The sequence below is a fragment of the Balaenoptera physalus genome (assembly GCF_965194825.1).
Source record: "Balaenoptera physalus genome assembly, chromosome: 1".
Lineage (NCBI taxonomy): Eukaryota > Metazoa > Chordata > Mammalia > Artiodactyla > Balaenopteridae > Balaenoptera > Balaenoptera physalus.
In genome coordinates, this window is record NC_138882.1 from 110,693,372 (window position 1) to 110,710,881 (window position 17,510).

General features: G+C 37.9%; 1 protein-coding gene across 4 annotated transcripts in view; it reads left to right on the forward strand.

The window, feature by feature from the left end:
* Positions 1 to 17,510, forward strand: part of DPYD (dihydropyrimidine dehydrogenase) — an 807,615-nt gene that overhangs the window by 502,643 nt on the left and 287,462 nt on the right. The window contains exon 15 of one of the 4 annotated variants that reach the window (XM_082476700.1): positions 4,164 to 4,518. The exons of the other annotated variants lie outside the window; for them this stretch is intronic. Coding sequence (XP_082332826.1) covers positions 4,164 to 4,184 — 21 coding nt within the window. The 3' untranslated portion in view covers positions 4,185 to 4,518. Of the gene's footprint in view, positions 1 to 4,163; positions 4,519 to 17,510 lie in introns of those variants that run through there. 4 annotated transcript variants of the gene reach the window in all.

The following is a 17,510-nucleotide window of genomic DNA, read 5'->3' on the forward strand; positions in this document are numbered from 1 at the left end:
TTTTGACTATTGGCTGAGTGGGCAAAGGGGCAGGATTAATATCCATTCCTGGAAAAAGAAATTTGAGATGGAGGTACATTTTCAGAGAGAAATTTTTTTCTTCTTGCTTCATTGGGCAAGAAAGCTTTATCTTGTCTGTGAGGTTAACTATGGGAACAGACCACTGCTGGGAGCTGGGGAACACACGGCAGAAAGAGGAAGGGAGAGAATGGTCTGTTAGTTTCCTGGCTAGACAGGTCACATTGCACTTGGGGCATGAAGATGAGGGTAAGAGTTTTAAATCAGCTGTGAAATTATTTTGGTATCTAGTGTAGAGTGAAGGATTGGGGTTATGTTTTCTTAGTAGTTTCCTAGAATAGACAAACAGGAGTTTTGTATTATAGTTTATATGTGATGAAGGTATAGATCTTTGGACACACAAAAATGTCAGTCATTTGACCAAGCAGAAATAGGAATAGGTTCATGTTGGCTCTTGAGATAATAACCAGGAAAAAAAATTGAGAAAGTCATTTTTGTCTAATTCTCAAGATTTCCAATATCAGAAAGCTTATATTTTGACTGGATTTACCAACATATAGATAATTAACTTCAAAAAACAAAGGACAAAGGCTTGGCTATATGCCTTTCCTTTTGCCTCAAAGTATTCCAAGTCAGTGGTTGTTGATAGAAATTTTCTCAAAGAATGTATTTGAGGATTAAATATGAAATAGTGCAGGATCAAAACAACTTAATTCATATATTAAATGCTGCATAAATGATGAAATTCTTCTGCCAACTCTGAATCTGAAATCTCTCATGCTCTAGGAATTTGCAGGAACATCATATAAAACAAAATCCTAAGTAGTCGAAATGGCCTAAATAGTGACATCTACATTATAGCTATAGTAAAGAAGACATGGGTTTTCTTTTTCAGTTAGCTGAAGCCAATAGATATAATATGTATGAAAGTGTACAGTTAAAATGCAAGAAAGGAATGAAAGTTGTGAAAAGGGGAATGATTAAAAGAATGCTGCCAAAGGTTCAAGTAAGAATGTTTTTAGAATCGAATACAGAAGGATTTGACCAGAGTTGTAGGATTGGCTTGAAGCCATAGCATGTTTGGATGAAGGCTCTTTTGTAAAATGTCAAATATACTTTTATCTCCATTGAAGTTTTTCTATAATCTAAGAGCATAATCATGTGTGAAACCTTACTGATCATAGACATCTGTTTCTGTAAAATGTCCCTTCTAAATTTTCCTCTGGAGTAACAAAGAACTGGATCATTATAGGAGGTTAGAGTTTTCAAGAAGTTGTAGTCATAGAAGGAGAGTAGAAATTTCCAATTCCCCTTTTCTTCTGATATCTTTATAGTTTTATTTTTAGTAACAAAATATTCCTAATAATTAATAAGACAATATGATAATTCTACCTTTACTTTGAAATTGTTGCTGTCACACTGAAATATCTTGATTTGCCTAATTGTGTTCTACCAAAACGTACAAATCATCAGTTTATTAAAGATATCAGCTTAATAATCTATTGTATTGTATTGTTGTAAAGAGGAAACTAAATAGTTTTCTTTGTTTTTCTTGAGAAATATTTTGGTAACATCTAGTTATCCTGCTGATTTTAATATACACTTAATAAAAGAATTAACTATGTATGCCAAATATATACATATTTATCGTCTAGGGATTTCAAATTAATTTTATCAGTTTTTTATAATACACTACCCTAAGCATAGTCATGATATGCCCTAAAATTTTTAAGGCAGACTCGTTATCTATGTAATCTATATTCAATAAACGTGGTTCAATTCTTTTAATTTATATGTTTTTTAATATAAGGAAAATTTTAAATCTGAAAAACTGGATTGGTTACCTGATGCATTTGGAACATATTAGAATAAAGATAATGTGGGATGCTGGGAATGGCCAATCTAAGAACTCTTAATTGCTTGGTTTTTATATTTTAGAAGAATCTAAGAAAAATTTAATCTTCACTAAAACAGCATTTGGAAAAGGGTTTTATTCACTGTGGGCACAAGAATTTCAAATACAATACTCAAGGGCCCACTAGGTCATATACTAATATCAGTGTCTGGAGAAGAGGAAGGCTCTTTCAAATTGATCTTATGAAGGTGACAGAAGGATCCTGGAAGAATTACTGAGCCCAAACTCAGTAATGAGTGTTATGGAGAATTTCACTATAAGTATTTGCATAACAAATAATAAATGATGCATAGTATCATAATCAATGTTCATTTCCTCCTTTCTATAGTTCTGGTGATATAGTTTAACCACTGGGGCCAAAGAATCTTTCTTTCACAGTCTAGCAGGTCGTTCTTATCTGAGCCACATGTCTCTGTTTTCTTTGCCAGTAGTATTTTGACTACCACTCTACTTTCACTTGTCTTTTCTACTTGTGTGATGAAAGACTCATTTCCATCTTGTCCATCCAGCAGCACCATGACTGTTTCTGAATAAACCACCCTAGCAAAAGTTCTGGAGTGTCCCCATGTAACCACTGAACACCCATTATTATAGGGACTACTTTCCCACTGGTATTTTGGTTGAAAAAGTATTAAATGTTTCCCAGATATCATTTTTATTAGTTTCATGAACCACTCTGGAAGTGTTTTTTTAAAATCCTCTTTGACTGTGTATTTTATTGGAATTATCTCTTATCATCAGTAGATAAAAATAAATGTAATAGTTATTATTGATATATACTAAGAAAGTTCCACAAGAAAAGACAAACAGATATGACATAGTGTTGGTTAATTAAAAAGGTACAAATCTTAGAATCAAGATGCCTAGCTATATTTCTGGTTATATATCTGGTTTTATTACAAGCTTATAGGCAAGATTTTGTATTCATAGGTTAATAGAAAGATAAGCAACACTGTGCATATCTTGTTTTAAAGTCAATGTCAAAGAAGATTTTCAGCACAAAGTGCCTGAAAAGAGAAAAGGACTGGAAAGTAAAGGGCACATTAAGCTGGAACCTGAAGTGACAGGGCTGTGTCACATTGCAGGAATCCTACAGTATGTCAAAGGGTTGGTGATTTAATTGTCTGAATGCATGATTTGGTGAGTCAGTTTAGACTAGAGCAAACAGGACCTGTCACTGAAATCACAATGGGCCAAAATGGACCTATTCAATCTGCCTCTCAATACCCCAAATTCTTCCTGGTTGTAAATTACAGCTTCTGGACAATACATTAACTCATTCGGGTCACCAGGGTACTATGTCAGCTCAGTGCTCACAATTGCCCATGACCAATTCTGCACTCTCCCCAGCAGGTGGGATGCAATGTCATTTTGTACTCTCTTCTTCAGGATAAAATCAGGTCTGAACGGAAAGGAACAAAAGAAGTTGCTGCTTTCCTTTCACCTACCCCACTTAGCCATAATCATACTCCTCCTCCCCCTAGGCCAGATGACACACCAGACAGAAAAAGAGCTTACAGTATGGATGTGTGGTTACCTGCAGACTTGAATGAAATCAAGAATTCAGTGATGTTCAACTCCACCCTCAAGTTAAAAATAGGCATACGGGCAGCATGGGAGAGCTAGAGAGTTTTCTAGCTAATTCCTCGTAAGATCATCACGGTATGGTTTCTTTTGCTGGAACCAACATTTTACTGTGGTTACTGTTTGCTTCCCTGACAGCATCTTATTCCGTTCCCTCCTGTTGGTACCATCCAGCAACACTAGTCTTCTTTTATGTATTTAAACATGGCTAGTTCTCACTGCATCTGGGTCTTGATATATGATAGTCCGCTTAGTTGAATTTGGCCATTTTTTTCACCCCCCCAATTCCACTCATCTGTCAGATTTTCAATTGCAAGTCACTTCTATGGGTAGACATTACCTGAAAGGATTATCTATGTCAAGTGCCCATTATTTTATGTATGTATGTGTTTGTTTGGATACCATAACAACCTACTTGCAGCACTCATCACAATTTGTAGGCATACACCATTTTATGTTCTTTGAGTGTCTCTATTCCTCACTAGACTGTAATCGTGAGGTATGTATGCTGATATCACATCTGTTTTCTTGACTATTGTATACCTAGAACCTAGCACAACTCCTGGCAAACAGTAGGTGCTCAGTGAATGAAGCACCAGAGCCTACCACCCTGTCATGTGCTAAGACTCTCTATTCTGACCTGCAGGATCTGAGGCAACGCCACTGACCTAACAACACCATGCAAGTAGGAAGTGGGATGTCTTAGACCGTGATGAGAAAAGTTTATTGTGCTTTACCCCGCCTTTAGTTTGCTGACTTCAGGGTCTCCTACCACAATCCCTACTCATCAGTGGACATGTTATCAGAGGAAGTCTGCAAATGTGACCTTAATCCCCTCATTTAATATCATTTGCCCTTGTCATTTGCCCTCTATCCAGTCATTTTCATGGTGCCTTGATAAGGACTAAATAATCAAATTGTGAAAGCCTTCTTGCGTCTAATTGTAAAACTCTCCCTAATGAGTGTATTATTTGTTTAAAATGTGCATTTTCTAAACTGTATCCAAATAGTGGTACTTTTCTTAATATTGTAAATTATAATTTAAAAGTCAGATTTATTTTTTTAGTTTATTCATAATACCACTTAGAATTAATGGTGAGGAGAATTCTATTTCTCTCCCTTTTCCCAAAGATAAAACAAGGAGTAAGAATGAATCAGAATTTCAGGAGCATTTGACTCAGAAGCAGCACTCAGTATTAACACAGAACTCCAATCCCCATTGCTTCTATGCTCTATCTCCTTGCTCCTGTCCTCAGTACTTTACATGTCTTACTGTTTTAGAACCTCACCTCTTACAGAAATTCTTCCTGCTTCTGCTCTTGGAAACATTCTTCCTATTGATTCTGCCATCAGGTTTTCAAAGCTGAGGGAGAATTTCCCAGCAGAGATAGCAGTTTTTAAGACCCTACATTGTTGCCATGCTTTTTGAATAGTGTTTCCACCCTCCTGAGGAGTTGCAATAATTTCCCAGTCACTGACAATGGGCTTGTGTGGCACTTTAGGCCACAACAGTGGTTCATATCAATAAGCAGTTTGTGTCCCCCCAACCTAAGACATATACATTCTTCCACCAAGTATTATTATCCCCCGTTATATGTTAGACACTCTTGTATGCTATGGATTACACAATGAACAATAACTGACAAAACAAGTCTACCCTTGTATTTCTCTAGTTACCCAGAGATTTGAACAACCACTTGTTTCTTTTGTTTGTCTAGAAATCTTAAATTTGATGCCCTCAGGAGTTTTAATGTCAGGCCTCAAACCTTTTCACATTACTCTAGGGAAAGGTAGTGTTTTTTCATGCAAATAGTCGCTGTGAACCTCTTGGAAATGGAATCCTTGGTGGTTTGATATGATACGTAAACATTCTGGAACAAACAAGGTTAATGACTAACAATTTATTGAGTGCTTCTATACCAGACATAGTGCTAAAGGTTTGGCAGACTTAAAGCTCTTTTAACTCTCACAACAATCGTAAGAGTGAGGCGCTAAGATTACGTCCATTTTATAAGCTAAGGAACTTGGAGAAATGAAAGGACTTTACCAAGTACACACAGCAAATTAGTGAAGGCCCCAGGACTCACACTCATTAGACATCAGAGTCTCTGCTCTATACCAAAGAGGAAGATGAAAAAATGAGCAAGCAACAAGCCCTGCTCTCAAGTTGTTCACAATCTGAAGGGGAGGATAAGCAAGTAAACAGGTTCAGAAAACTGTGTGCAAGGGAGAAATGCACAATGTCACATAGAGGTTGAGAGTACCGAGTGTCTAACTTTGCCAAAAGAGAGTTGGTTGGGAAGAGCCTTCCAGAGGTAGGGACTCTGGAGTGGCATCTTGAAGAATGAATAGGAGTTGACCATGTGTACAAAGGAGGAGCTGGCTTTGCTGACCAAGTAATATAGTCACATACAAGTGTGAGAAAATGGTTCACAACTGGGAACTGCAAATCGCTCAGCAGTGCTTGAGAGCTGAATACAAACGGGCAGTTTTTTGGTAGCAGGCATGATGGCTAGAGAGATGGCCCCAGACCACAGGGGCCCAATTATGAAAGCCATTTATTCTTGCCTAGGAGTTTGAACTTTATCCCAGAATAATGGAGAACTACAGAGAGATTTTATGCAGAGAAATGGCATGACCCCTCTTACATTTTGGAAAGATCCCTGAATAGCTCTACCGAAACTTGTTGGAAAAAGAACAAGAGTAGAGACACCAAAACCACTTAGCAAAGGAGTATTTAATAGTTCAGAAAGCAGCATGACAGAACAGAAATACCCACATGCTTCAACATTATGCACAAACCCTTTTTAACTTTCAACTCTGGAAAATTATAAGGTCCGGTCGACATCATCAGTGTGCTGCTCAGATCCACTGTCCCCTTTCACACCATATCTGGATCTGGAAGGCTGACCTGCATCAGTGGGCCATCTTGTCCTCTGGCTTCCAGCTAGGCTCAGTCAGGAGGACCAGAGAGATTGTGGAAAGGTTGAGAGCTCCCTCCCTGAAGAGTCACTGCGAGGTGGCTGTGAATGCCACTAAATCTCAGCTCCTGTCTGATGGCCCTCCCTCTTCACCAGCCTTCAGGTCTTGGGATGGTAATGGCTCCCTACTGGCTCCTTTGGTATCCTTCACTGTCCCTTGTGGTTTCCTGCCACAAGCCTACCCCTTTGTAAATAGCCCTTTTATTAATCTTTACTCAAATTACCCAAATTGAGTGTGCCATCTGTTTCCTGCCAGGATTCTGATTAATAGAATATGGGAAAATAGGCATTTTCATATGCTGATTGTGGGATTAGTACACACTTTCTACAGAAGAATTTGACCATAGCAATAAAATTTTGAATGCAAGTGCCCTTTGACCGAGAAATCTCTTCATTAAGATTTTACTCAGTGGATATAATCTCCAACATATGTGTACAAAAGTAGTTTTTGCGGTATTGCTTAATGGTTTTTGAAAATTTTGAAAAAATACATAGAGGCTGATTTAATAAATATCAAAGATAATTTTGGAATTGAAGTTCAAGTTGCAGAACCATGTGCGTAATATGATCTCTTTGGTGTGAAAATGTATGTTTTTAAATAGATAAGTAACATTAATAGTGTTCACATTTGTGGAAAAAGGGCCTAGAGGTAGAGAATAGAGTTAGAGGTAGGTTTTTATTCTTCATATTGCATTTTTCTAAACTGTTGCAATTATCTAAACTTTAATACAAGTTATTTTTAATTTAAAAAATTCTTTAAAATGGGAATATTTGTGCCTATGTCATAAAATTGTTGTGAGAATTAAAGCCATAATGTATCTTATGTAGCTATTAGGTACCAGCTCTATAGAAGGACCTGACATAGGTAATAAATGGGAACAACCTGGACAAGGGCAGTGGACATGAAAGAGGTGATAAATTTTAGAGGGTGTAAGAGTTGGAATTGCCAGAGATAGTGACTATTCAAGTAGCAAGTGTAGGGCTTATTGCATAAAGAAATGAAGTATTATAGAATGATTCTCAGTTCTCATTTACATAAGTGTGTATTTGATGGCTCCATTCACTAAAGATGGAATGTAGCAGGAGACACAGATCTGGGGAGGGAAATGGTGAGTTTGGTTTTGAGTACATAGTGTTTCTGGTGCCTGTTAAGATATCTAGCTGGGTTGCCCACAAGGCATTTGGACAAGAACACATCGAATGATCTCATGGCAAGTTAGCCCTCTCTTCACCCTGGAATATAATCGTCTGGGGTGGGGACGGTGGGAGTAATAGTTCAAAATCAGTTGGAAATTTCAAGAACCTTTTCTAGAATCCTTACTTCCACCTTGAACTTCTTTTCCCCTTATCAATATGTGTTCTTCCTTCCACAGTTTTTAGGCATTGAGGATGTCATTACTTCTAGGTTTTGGCTAAAACTTGTGTCCATTAATGCAATTTAATATGCACCAGCAATCTAAGATACCAAAACATCTCAGTAATTTTACAGTGCAACTGAACTGATTTCTTACTTTCTGCTTCTTCTTATAATGTATTTTTGTACTGAGAAGATTTTCATTCTTTCCTAGTACTGTATATTTGATTGATATATTTATACTTACGATTTTTACTTTTCTTGTCATATATTCTCATGGGAAAATGTATGACACATTTAATGTAAAGAATCATCTTATATCCATCTGAATTAGAACTAGAGGCAATTTTAATGCAAAACAGCAGAGGTAAACTATGTTTTGCAGAAAGCTTGCTAAAGCAAATAGCTGAATCAATACCTTATATCTGCTTTTTACATCTCTGTAATTATTAATACTTCATTCATCTAAAACCTCAGAATAATATTTTACATGCAGGTTATGTTAAAGCAAACAAAGGAAGAAGAAGAAAATTTGTTAAATTATTTACTAACCCCTTCCACAAAATATTTTTTTAAATAAAAGGATTATAGATCAGTAATGTCAAGATATTCTGCGTAGCTTGTCTTTATCAAAATAAGGAATCTTTTTATTAAGGTATCCCAGAAAGGGTAGATTTATGGATTGAAGGGAGTATGTTTAATATGTCCATATCCATCTGGATTGACAGTTCTCACAGGCATGAATTTCCCCAGAGAGACAGTGTTACTGGTGTCAGTGTATGGCATCATTTACTTCAGTGTTCCATTATTAAATTGATAACAAGATAATTCCTTTGCTTCTCAGAGACATGACAGGGTTTACAATGGTTAACACTCTTACTGCATGGGATTTGATGTTCTAGGTAGTTTTTAATAAGAAGCATATTTGTATTTCGATATTGAAAAAAATTGAAGTGAAAACACACAGTAAAATAAAATCAAAATCAGATTTACCAGGCAACAGACCATGTCTATTTAAAGAATATTCTTCTTACTATATGTAGTTTTGTTTAAAAGAAATGTAGTTCCTATACTTCCTTCAACCATTCAGTTAATGCAATTCTCCTGCTTAAAGGCATGTGTTGTAATATGTTATTTGTTGAAATTGAAATTTACATATTGGATTTAATATTTGTATATAAGAAATATGTGCTAATTTTAGATAATTACAGAAGCAAAGGAGCTAGCTAATACTTTTGGGGTGTTTTATGTTTATCATTTAGAAATACAGGTGTAGTAGTAGAGATGGAGATAGGATTAGAGAAAGCGACAGAGATGGATATAGAAATAGACAAATAAATAGAAATGCTTTCCAAAAAATAGCTCAAGAATTCACTAAGGCAGCTATTATTAACCCCATGTTACAGATAAGGAAATTGAGTCTTACAGAAATTACTGACTTACCCAAGGAACTAAGAAACTTACCTAAGCTCCACATCTAATAAATGTGGAAGCCCAAGCTCTTTTCACACTATGTCATGTGACATCCCTTGTAGAGTTTAGGGATGTATGTTTCCTGTCAGTGATCAAACAGCTAACAAGCAAGGGAGACAGGAGTCAAAGATCTTTCCGAACACACCTTAGAAAATTTAAAATTAATTAATTAATCTTTAGTGGCTATATTATATTAGAGGGTGAATGTTGAGAACCAATGGTAGGAAAATACGAGTCAATAAGAAATCTTTTGGGCTTGAGATGAAGCCAGGGCCTAATTAAAGGGGGGATTCAGTGACCACCTCTCAGTTAAGGATATCCCAGAAGGTCTGGATTAATTCCATCCGAATGATGAATGGAGCAACACTTTCACATTTGTTTAAACTTGTGTGGGGTTTGCAAATAGCTTTATAGGTCATGGACCTCTAATGATTTCCAGATAGAAGTTTTTCTGTTTCACCAAGAATAATGTGACGTGTTGGCAACTGCTAACTACCACAAGACATACGTCAAGAGAAGTTCTATGCCAGTTGCTGGCAGGATCCATTTCTGATAGGAAAATGTTGCTGTATAGCTAGAAGCTAAAACAAAATAGTGTCTTTAAAGTTAAAAATGAGGGAGGTCCAAAATTTGATACTTATGGCTACGGCGAATCAGAGAGTTAAGCATTTACTCAGTCAATGATTCTGGAAGGATCTAGCACCATGAACAGTCACTAGATACATTTCCTTAACATATTCCAAATTATAGCTCTACATGAACCATTGACAAGACAAGAAGTTTCTGCACCACATTACGTGAGTGATGAGTGAGAGTGACAGTCTAATGAGTGAGAGTCTAATTCATGTGAATTTAGACCTTATAGGTAGATGTAATGACACAGTTTGAAATCCTTTCAAAGCTATAAGGAACCTTCAAGATGGCAGAGGAGTAACACATGGAGATCCCCTTCCTCCCCACAAATACATCAGAAATACATCTACATGTGTAACAACACCTACAGAACGCCTACTGAATGCTGGCAGAAGACCTCAGACTTCCCAAAAGGAAAGAAACCCCCCACGTACCTGGGCAGGGCAAAAGAAAAAAGGAAAAGCAGACACAAAAGAATAGGGATGGGACCTGCATCTCTGGGAGGGAGCTGTAAAGGAGGAAAAGTTTCCACATACTAGGAAGCCCCTTTGCGGGCGGAGACGAGGGATGGGCAGGAAGGAAGCTTCAGAGCCATGGAGGAAAGCGCAGCCACAGGGGTGCAGAGGGCAAAGCGGAGAGATTCCCACACAGAGGATCAGTGCTGACCAGCACTCACCAGCCGGAGAGGCTTGTCTGGTCAGCTGCTGGGGTGAGTGGGGGCTGGGAGATGAGGCTTGGGCTTCGGAGGTCAGATCCCAGGGAGAGGACTGGGGTTGGCTGCGTGAACACAGCCTGAAGGGAGCTAGTGCACCACAGCTAGCCAGGAGGGAATCCGGGAAAAAGTCTGGACCTGCCTAAGAGGCAAGAGACCATTGTTTTGGGGTGTGCGAGGAGAGGGGATTCAGAGCACTGCCTAAACAACCTCCAGAAACAGATGGGAGCTGCAGCTACCAGCGCGGACACCAGAGATGGGCATGGAACGCTAAGGCTCCTGCTGCAGCCACCAAGAAGCCTGTGTGCAAGCACAGGTCACTATCCACACCTCTTCTCCTGGGAGCCTGTGCAGCCCACCACTGCCAGGGTCCCATGATCCAGGTACAACTTCCCCAGGAGAACACATGGCACGCCTCTGGCTGTTGCAACGTCACACTGGCCTCTGCCTCCGCAAGCTCACCCCGCATTCCGTACCCCTCCCACCCATGGCCGGAGGGAGCCAGGGCCCCCTAATCAGCTGCTCCTTTAACCCCCTCCTGTCTGGGTGAAGAACAGATGCCAGAGGGCGACCTACATGCAGAGGCAGGGCCAAATCCAAAGCTGAACCCCAGGAGCTGTGCAAACAAAGAAGAGAAAGGGAAATTTCCCCAGCAGCCTCAGGAGCAGCAGATTAAATCTCCACAATCAACTTGATGTAGCCTGCATCTGTGGAATACCTGAAGAGACAACGAATCATCCCAAAATTGAGGTGGGGGACTTTGGGAGCAAATGTAGACTTCGGGCTTGCTTTCTGAATCTAATTTTTTTCTAGTTTTATGTTAATTTTAGTTTAGTATTTAGAGCTTATTATCATTGGTAGATTTGTTTGTTGATTGGGTTGCTCTGTTCCTATTTATTTATATATATATATATATTTTTTTTTTTCCTTTTTCTCTTTTTGTGAGTGTGTATGTGTATGCTTCTTTGTGTGACTTTGTCTGTATAGCTTTACTTTTACCATTTGTCCTAGGGTTCTGTCTGTCGTTTTTTGTTGCTGTTTTATTTTTTTAGTATACTTATTAGCACTTGTTATCATTGGTGGATTTGTTTTTTGGTTTGGTTGCTCTCTTCTTTCTTTCTTTTTTTAAATTACTTAAAAATTTTTTTTTATTTTTAATAATATATATATTTTATTTTAATACTTTTATTTTATTTTATTTTATTTCTTTTGTTCTTTTTTCTCTCTTTTCTTCTGAGCTGAGTAGCTGACAGGGTCTTGGTGCTCTGGCTGGGTGTCAGGCCTGAGATTCTGAGGTGGGAGAGCCAAGTTCAGGACATAGGTCCACCAGAGAACTCCCAGCCCCACATAATATCAAATGGCGAAAGCTCTCCCAGAGATCTCCATCTCAATGCTAAGGCCCAACTCCACTCAACAAACAGCAAGCCACAGTGCTGGATGCCCTCTGCCAAACAACTAGCAAGACAGGAACACAACCCCACCCATTAGCAGAGAGGCTGCCTAAAATCATACTGAGGTCACAGACATCGCAAAACACACCACTGGATGCAGTCATGCCCACCAGCAAGACATGATCCAGCCTCATCCACCAGAACACAGGCACCAGTCCCCTTCACCAGGAAGCCTATACAACCCACTAAACTAATCTTACCCACTGGGGGCAGACGCCAAAAACAATGGGAAATACGAGCCTGCAGCCTATGAAAAGGAGACCCCAAACACAATGAGTTAAGCAAAATGAGAAGACAGAGAAATACGTAGCAGATGAAGGAGCAAGGTAAAAACCCACCAGACCAAACAAATGAATAGGAAATAGGCAGCCTACCTGAAAAAGAGTTCAGAGTAATGATAGTAAAGATGATCCAAAATCTTGGAAATAAAATGGAGAAAATACAAGAAACATTTAACAACGATCTAGAAGAACTAAAGAGCAAACAAACAATGATGAACAACACAATAAATGAAATTGAAAATTCTCTAGAAGGAAACAATGGCAGAATAACTGAGGCAGAAGAACGGATAAGTGACCTGGAAGATAAAATAGTGGAAATAACTACCACAGAGCAGAAAAAAGAAAAAAGAATGAAAAGAATTGAGGACAGTCTCAGAGACCTCTGGGACAACATTAAATGCACCAACATTCGAATTATAGGCGTCCCAGAAGAAAAAGAGAAAAAAAAAAAAAAAAGGGACTGAGAAAATATTTGAAGAAATTATAGTTGAAAACTTCCCTAATATGGGAAAGGAAATAGTTAATCAAGTCCAGAGAAGCACAGAGAGAGTCCCATACAGGATAAATCCAAAGACAAACACGCCAAGACCCATATTAACCGAACTATCAAAAATTAAATATGAAGAAAAAATATTAAAAGCAGCAAGGGAAAAGCAACAAATAACATACAAGAGAATCCCCATAAGCTAATTTTTCAGCAGAAACTCTGCAAGCCAGAAGGGAGTGGCAGGACCTATTTACAGTGATGAAAGGAAAAACCTACAACCAAGATTACTCTACCCAGCAAGGATCTCATTTAGGTTTGATGGAGAAATTAAAACCTTTACAGACAAGCAAAAGCTAAGAGAATTCAGAACAAACAAGCCAGCTTTACAACAAATGCTAAAGGAACTTCTCTAAGCAGGAAACACAAGAGAAAGAAAAGACCTACAATAACAAACCCCCAACAATTGAGAAAATGGTAATAGGAACATACATATTGATAACTACCTTAAATGTAAATGGATTAAAGGCTCCAACCAAAATACATAGACTGGCTGAATGGATACAAAAACAAGACCCATATATATGCTGTCTACAAGAGACCCACTTCAGACCTAGGGACACATACAGACTGAAAGTGAGGGGATGGAAAAGATATTCCATGTAAATGGAAATCAAAAGAAAGCTGGAGTAGCAATTCTCATATCAGACAAAATAGACTTTAAGCTAAAGACTACTGCAAGAGACAAAGAAGGACACTACATAATGATCAAGGGATCAATCCAAGAAGAAGATATAACAGTTGTTAATATTTATGCACCCAACATAGAAGCACCTCAATACATAAGGCAAATGCTAACAGCCATAAAAGAGGAAATTGACAGTAACACAATCAGAGTAGGGGACTTTAACACCCCACTGTCACCAATGGACACATCATCCAAAATGAAAATAAATAAGGAAACACAAGCTTTAAATGATACATTAAACAAGATGGACGTAATTGATATTTATAGGACATTCCATCCAAAAAGAGCAGAATACACTTCCTTCTCAAGTGCTCATGGAGCATTCTCCAGGATAGATCATACCTTGGGTCACAAGTCAAGCCTTGGTAAATTTAAGAAAATTGAAATCATATCAAGTATCTTTTCCGACCACAACCCTGTGAGACTAGATATCAATTACAGGAAAAAATCTGTAAAAAATACAAACACATGGAGGCTAAACAATACACTACTAAATAACCAAGAGATCACTGAAGAAATCAAAGAGAAAATCAAAAAATACATAGAAACAAATGACAATGAAAAAACGACGACCCAAAACCTATGGGACATAGCAAAAGGTGTTCTAAGAGGGAAGTTTATAGCAATACAATCCTACCTCAAGTAACAAGAAAAATCTCAAATAAACAACCTAAGCTTACACCTAGAGCAATTAGAGAAACAAAAGCAAAAATTCCCCAAAGTTAGCAGAAGGAAAGAAATCATAAAGATCAGATCAGAAATCAATGAAAAAGAAATGAAGGAAATGATAGCAAAGATCAGTAAAACGAAAAGCTGGTTCTTTGAGAAGATAAACAAAGATAAACCATTTGCCAGACTCATCAAGAAAAAAAGGGAGAAGACTCAAATCAATTGAATTAAAAATGAAAAAGGAGAAGTAACAACTGACACTGTGGAAATACAAAGGATCATGAGAGATTACTACAAGCAACTCTATGCCAATAAAATGGACAACCTGGGAGAAATGAACAAATTCTTTGAAAAGCACAACCTTCTGAAACTGAACCAGGAAGAAATCGAAAATATAAACAGACCAATCACAAGCACTGAAATTGAAACTGTGATTAAAAATCTTCCAACAACAAATGTCCTGGACCAGATGGCTTCAAAGGCAAATTCTGTCAAACATTTAGAGAAGAGTTAACACCTATCCTTCTCAAACTCTTCCAAAATATAGCAGAGGGAGGAACACTCCCAAACTCTTTCTATGAGGGCACCATCACCCTGATACCAAAATCAGAAAAAGATGTCACAAAAAAAGAAAACTACAGGCCAAGATCACTGATGAACATAGATGCAAAAATCCTCAACAAAATACCAGGAAACAGAATCCAACAGCACATTAAAAGGATCATACACCAAGATCTAGTAGGGTTTATCCCAGGAATGCAATGATTCTTCAACATATGAAAATCAATCAATGTGATACACCATATTAACAAATTGAAGGAGAAAAACCATATGATCATCTCAATAGATGCAGAAAAAGCTTTCTATAAAATTCAACACCCATTTTTGATGAGAACCCTCCAGAAAGTAGGCATAGAAGGAACTTACCTCGACATAATAAAAGGCATATAAGACAAACCCACAGCCAACATCATTCTCAATGGTGAAAAACTGAAAACATTTCCACTAAGATCAGGTAGAAGATGAGGTTGCCCACTCTCACCACTATTATTCAGCATAGTTTTGGAAGTCAGCCACAGCAATCAGAGAAGAAAAAGAAATAAAAGGAATCAAAATCGGAAAAGAAGTAAAACTATCACTGTTTGCAGATGACATGATACTATACATAGAGAATCCTAAAGATGCTACCAGAAAACTACTAGAGCTAATCAATGCATCTGGTAATGTAGCAGGACACAAAATTAATGCACAGAAACCTGTTGCATTCCTATACACTAATGATGAAAAATCTGAAAGAGAAATTAAGGAAACACTCCCATTTACCACTGCAACAAAAAGAATAAAATACCTAGGAAGAAACCTACCTAAGGAGACAAAAGACCTGTATGCAGAAAACTATAAGACACTGATGAAAGAAATTAAAGATGATACTAACAGATGGAGAGATATACCATGTTGTTGGATTGGAAGAAATGTCATTGTGAAAATGACTATACTACACAAAGCAATCTACAGATTCAATGCAATCCCTATGAAACTACCAAGGGCATTTTTCACAGAACTAGAACAAAAAATTTCACAATTTGTATGGAAACACAAAAGACCCCGAATAGCCAAAGCAATCTTGAGAAAGAAAAATGGAGCTGGAGGAATCAGGCTCCCTGACTTCAGACTATATTACAAAGCTACAGTAATCAAGACAGTATGGTACTGGCACAAAAACAGAAATATAGATCAATGGAACAGGATAGAAAGCCCAGAGATAAATGCAGGCACATATGGTCGCCTTATCTTTGATAAAGGAGGCAAGAATATAAAATGGAGAAAAGACAGCCTCTTCAATAAGTGGTGCTGGGAAAACTGGACAGCCACATGTAAAAGGATGAAATTAGAGCACTCCCTAACACCATACACAAAAATAAACTCAAAATGGATTAAAGACCTAAATGTAAGGCCAGACACTATCAAACTCTTAGAGGAAAACATCGGCAGAGCACTCTATGACATAAATCACAGCAAGATCCTTTTTGACCCACCTCCTAGAGAAATGGAAATAAAAACAAAAATAAACAAATGGGACCTAATAAAGCTTAAATGCTTTTGCACAGCAAAGGAAACCATAGACAAGATGAAAAGACAACCCTCAGGATGAGAGAAAATATTTGCAAACGAAGCAACTGACAAAGGATTAATCTCCAAGATATACAAGCAGCTCATGCAGCTCAGTATCAAAAAAACAAACAATGCAATCCAAAAATGGGCAGAAGACCTAGACCTAGACCTTCTCCAAAGAAGATATACAGATTGCCAACAAACACATGAAAGGATGCTCAACGTCTCTAATCATTAGAGAAATGCAAATCAAAACTACAATGAGGTATCACCTCACACAGGTCAGAATGGCCATCATAAAAGAATCTACAAACAATTAATGCTGGAGAGGGTGTGGAGAAAAGGGAACCCTCTTGCACTTTTGGTGGGAATGTAAGTTGATACAGCCACTATGGAGAACAGTATGGAGGTTCCTTAAAAAACTAAAAATAGAACTACTTTATGTCCAGCAATCCCAGTACTGGGCATATACCCTGAGAAAACCATAATTCAAAAAGAGTCATGTACCACAATGTTCATTGCAGCACTATTTACAGTAGCCAGGACATGGAAGCAACCTAAATGTCCATCGACAGATGAATGGATAAAAAAGATGTGGCACATATATATAATGGAATATTACTCAGCCATAAAAAGAAACGAAATTGAATTATTTGCAGTGAGGTGGCTGGACCTAGAGACTGTCATACAGAGTGAAGTAAGTCAGTAAGAGAAAAACAAATTCCGTATGCTAACACATGTATATGGAATCTAAAAAACCAAATGGTTCTGAAGAACCTAGGGACAGGATAGGAATAAAGATGCAGATGTGGAGAATGGACTTGAAGACACAGGGGGTGGGAAGGGTAAGCTGGGACAAAGTGAGAGAGTGGCATGGACATATATACATTACCAAATGTAAAATAGATAGCTAGTGGGAAGCAGCTTCATAGCATAGGGAGATCAGCTCAGTGCTTTGTGTCCACCTAGAGAGGTGGGATAGGGAAGGTGGGAGGGAAACTCAAGAGGGAGGAGAAACAGGAATGTATGTATATGTATAGCTGATTCACTTTATTATACAGCAGAAACTAGTATACCATTGTAAAGCAATTATAC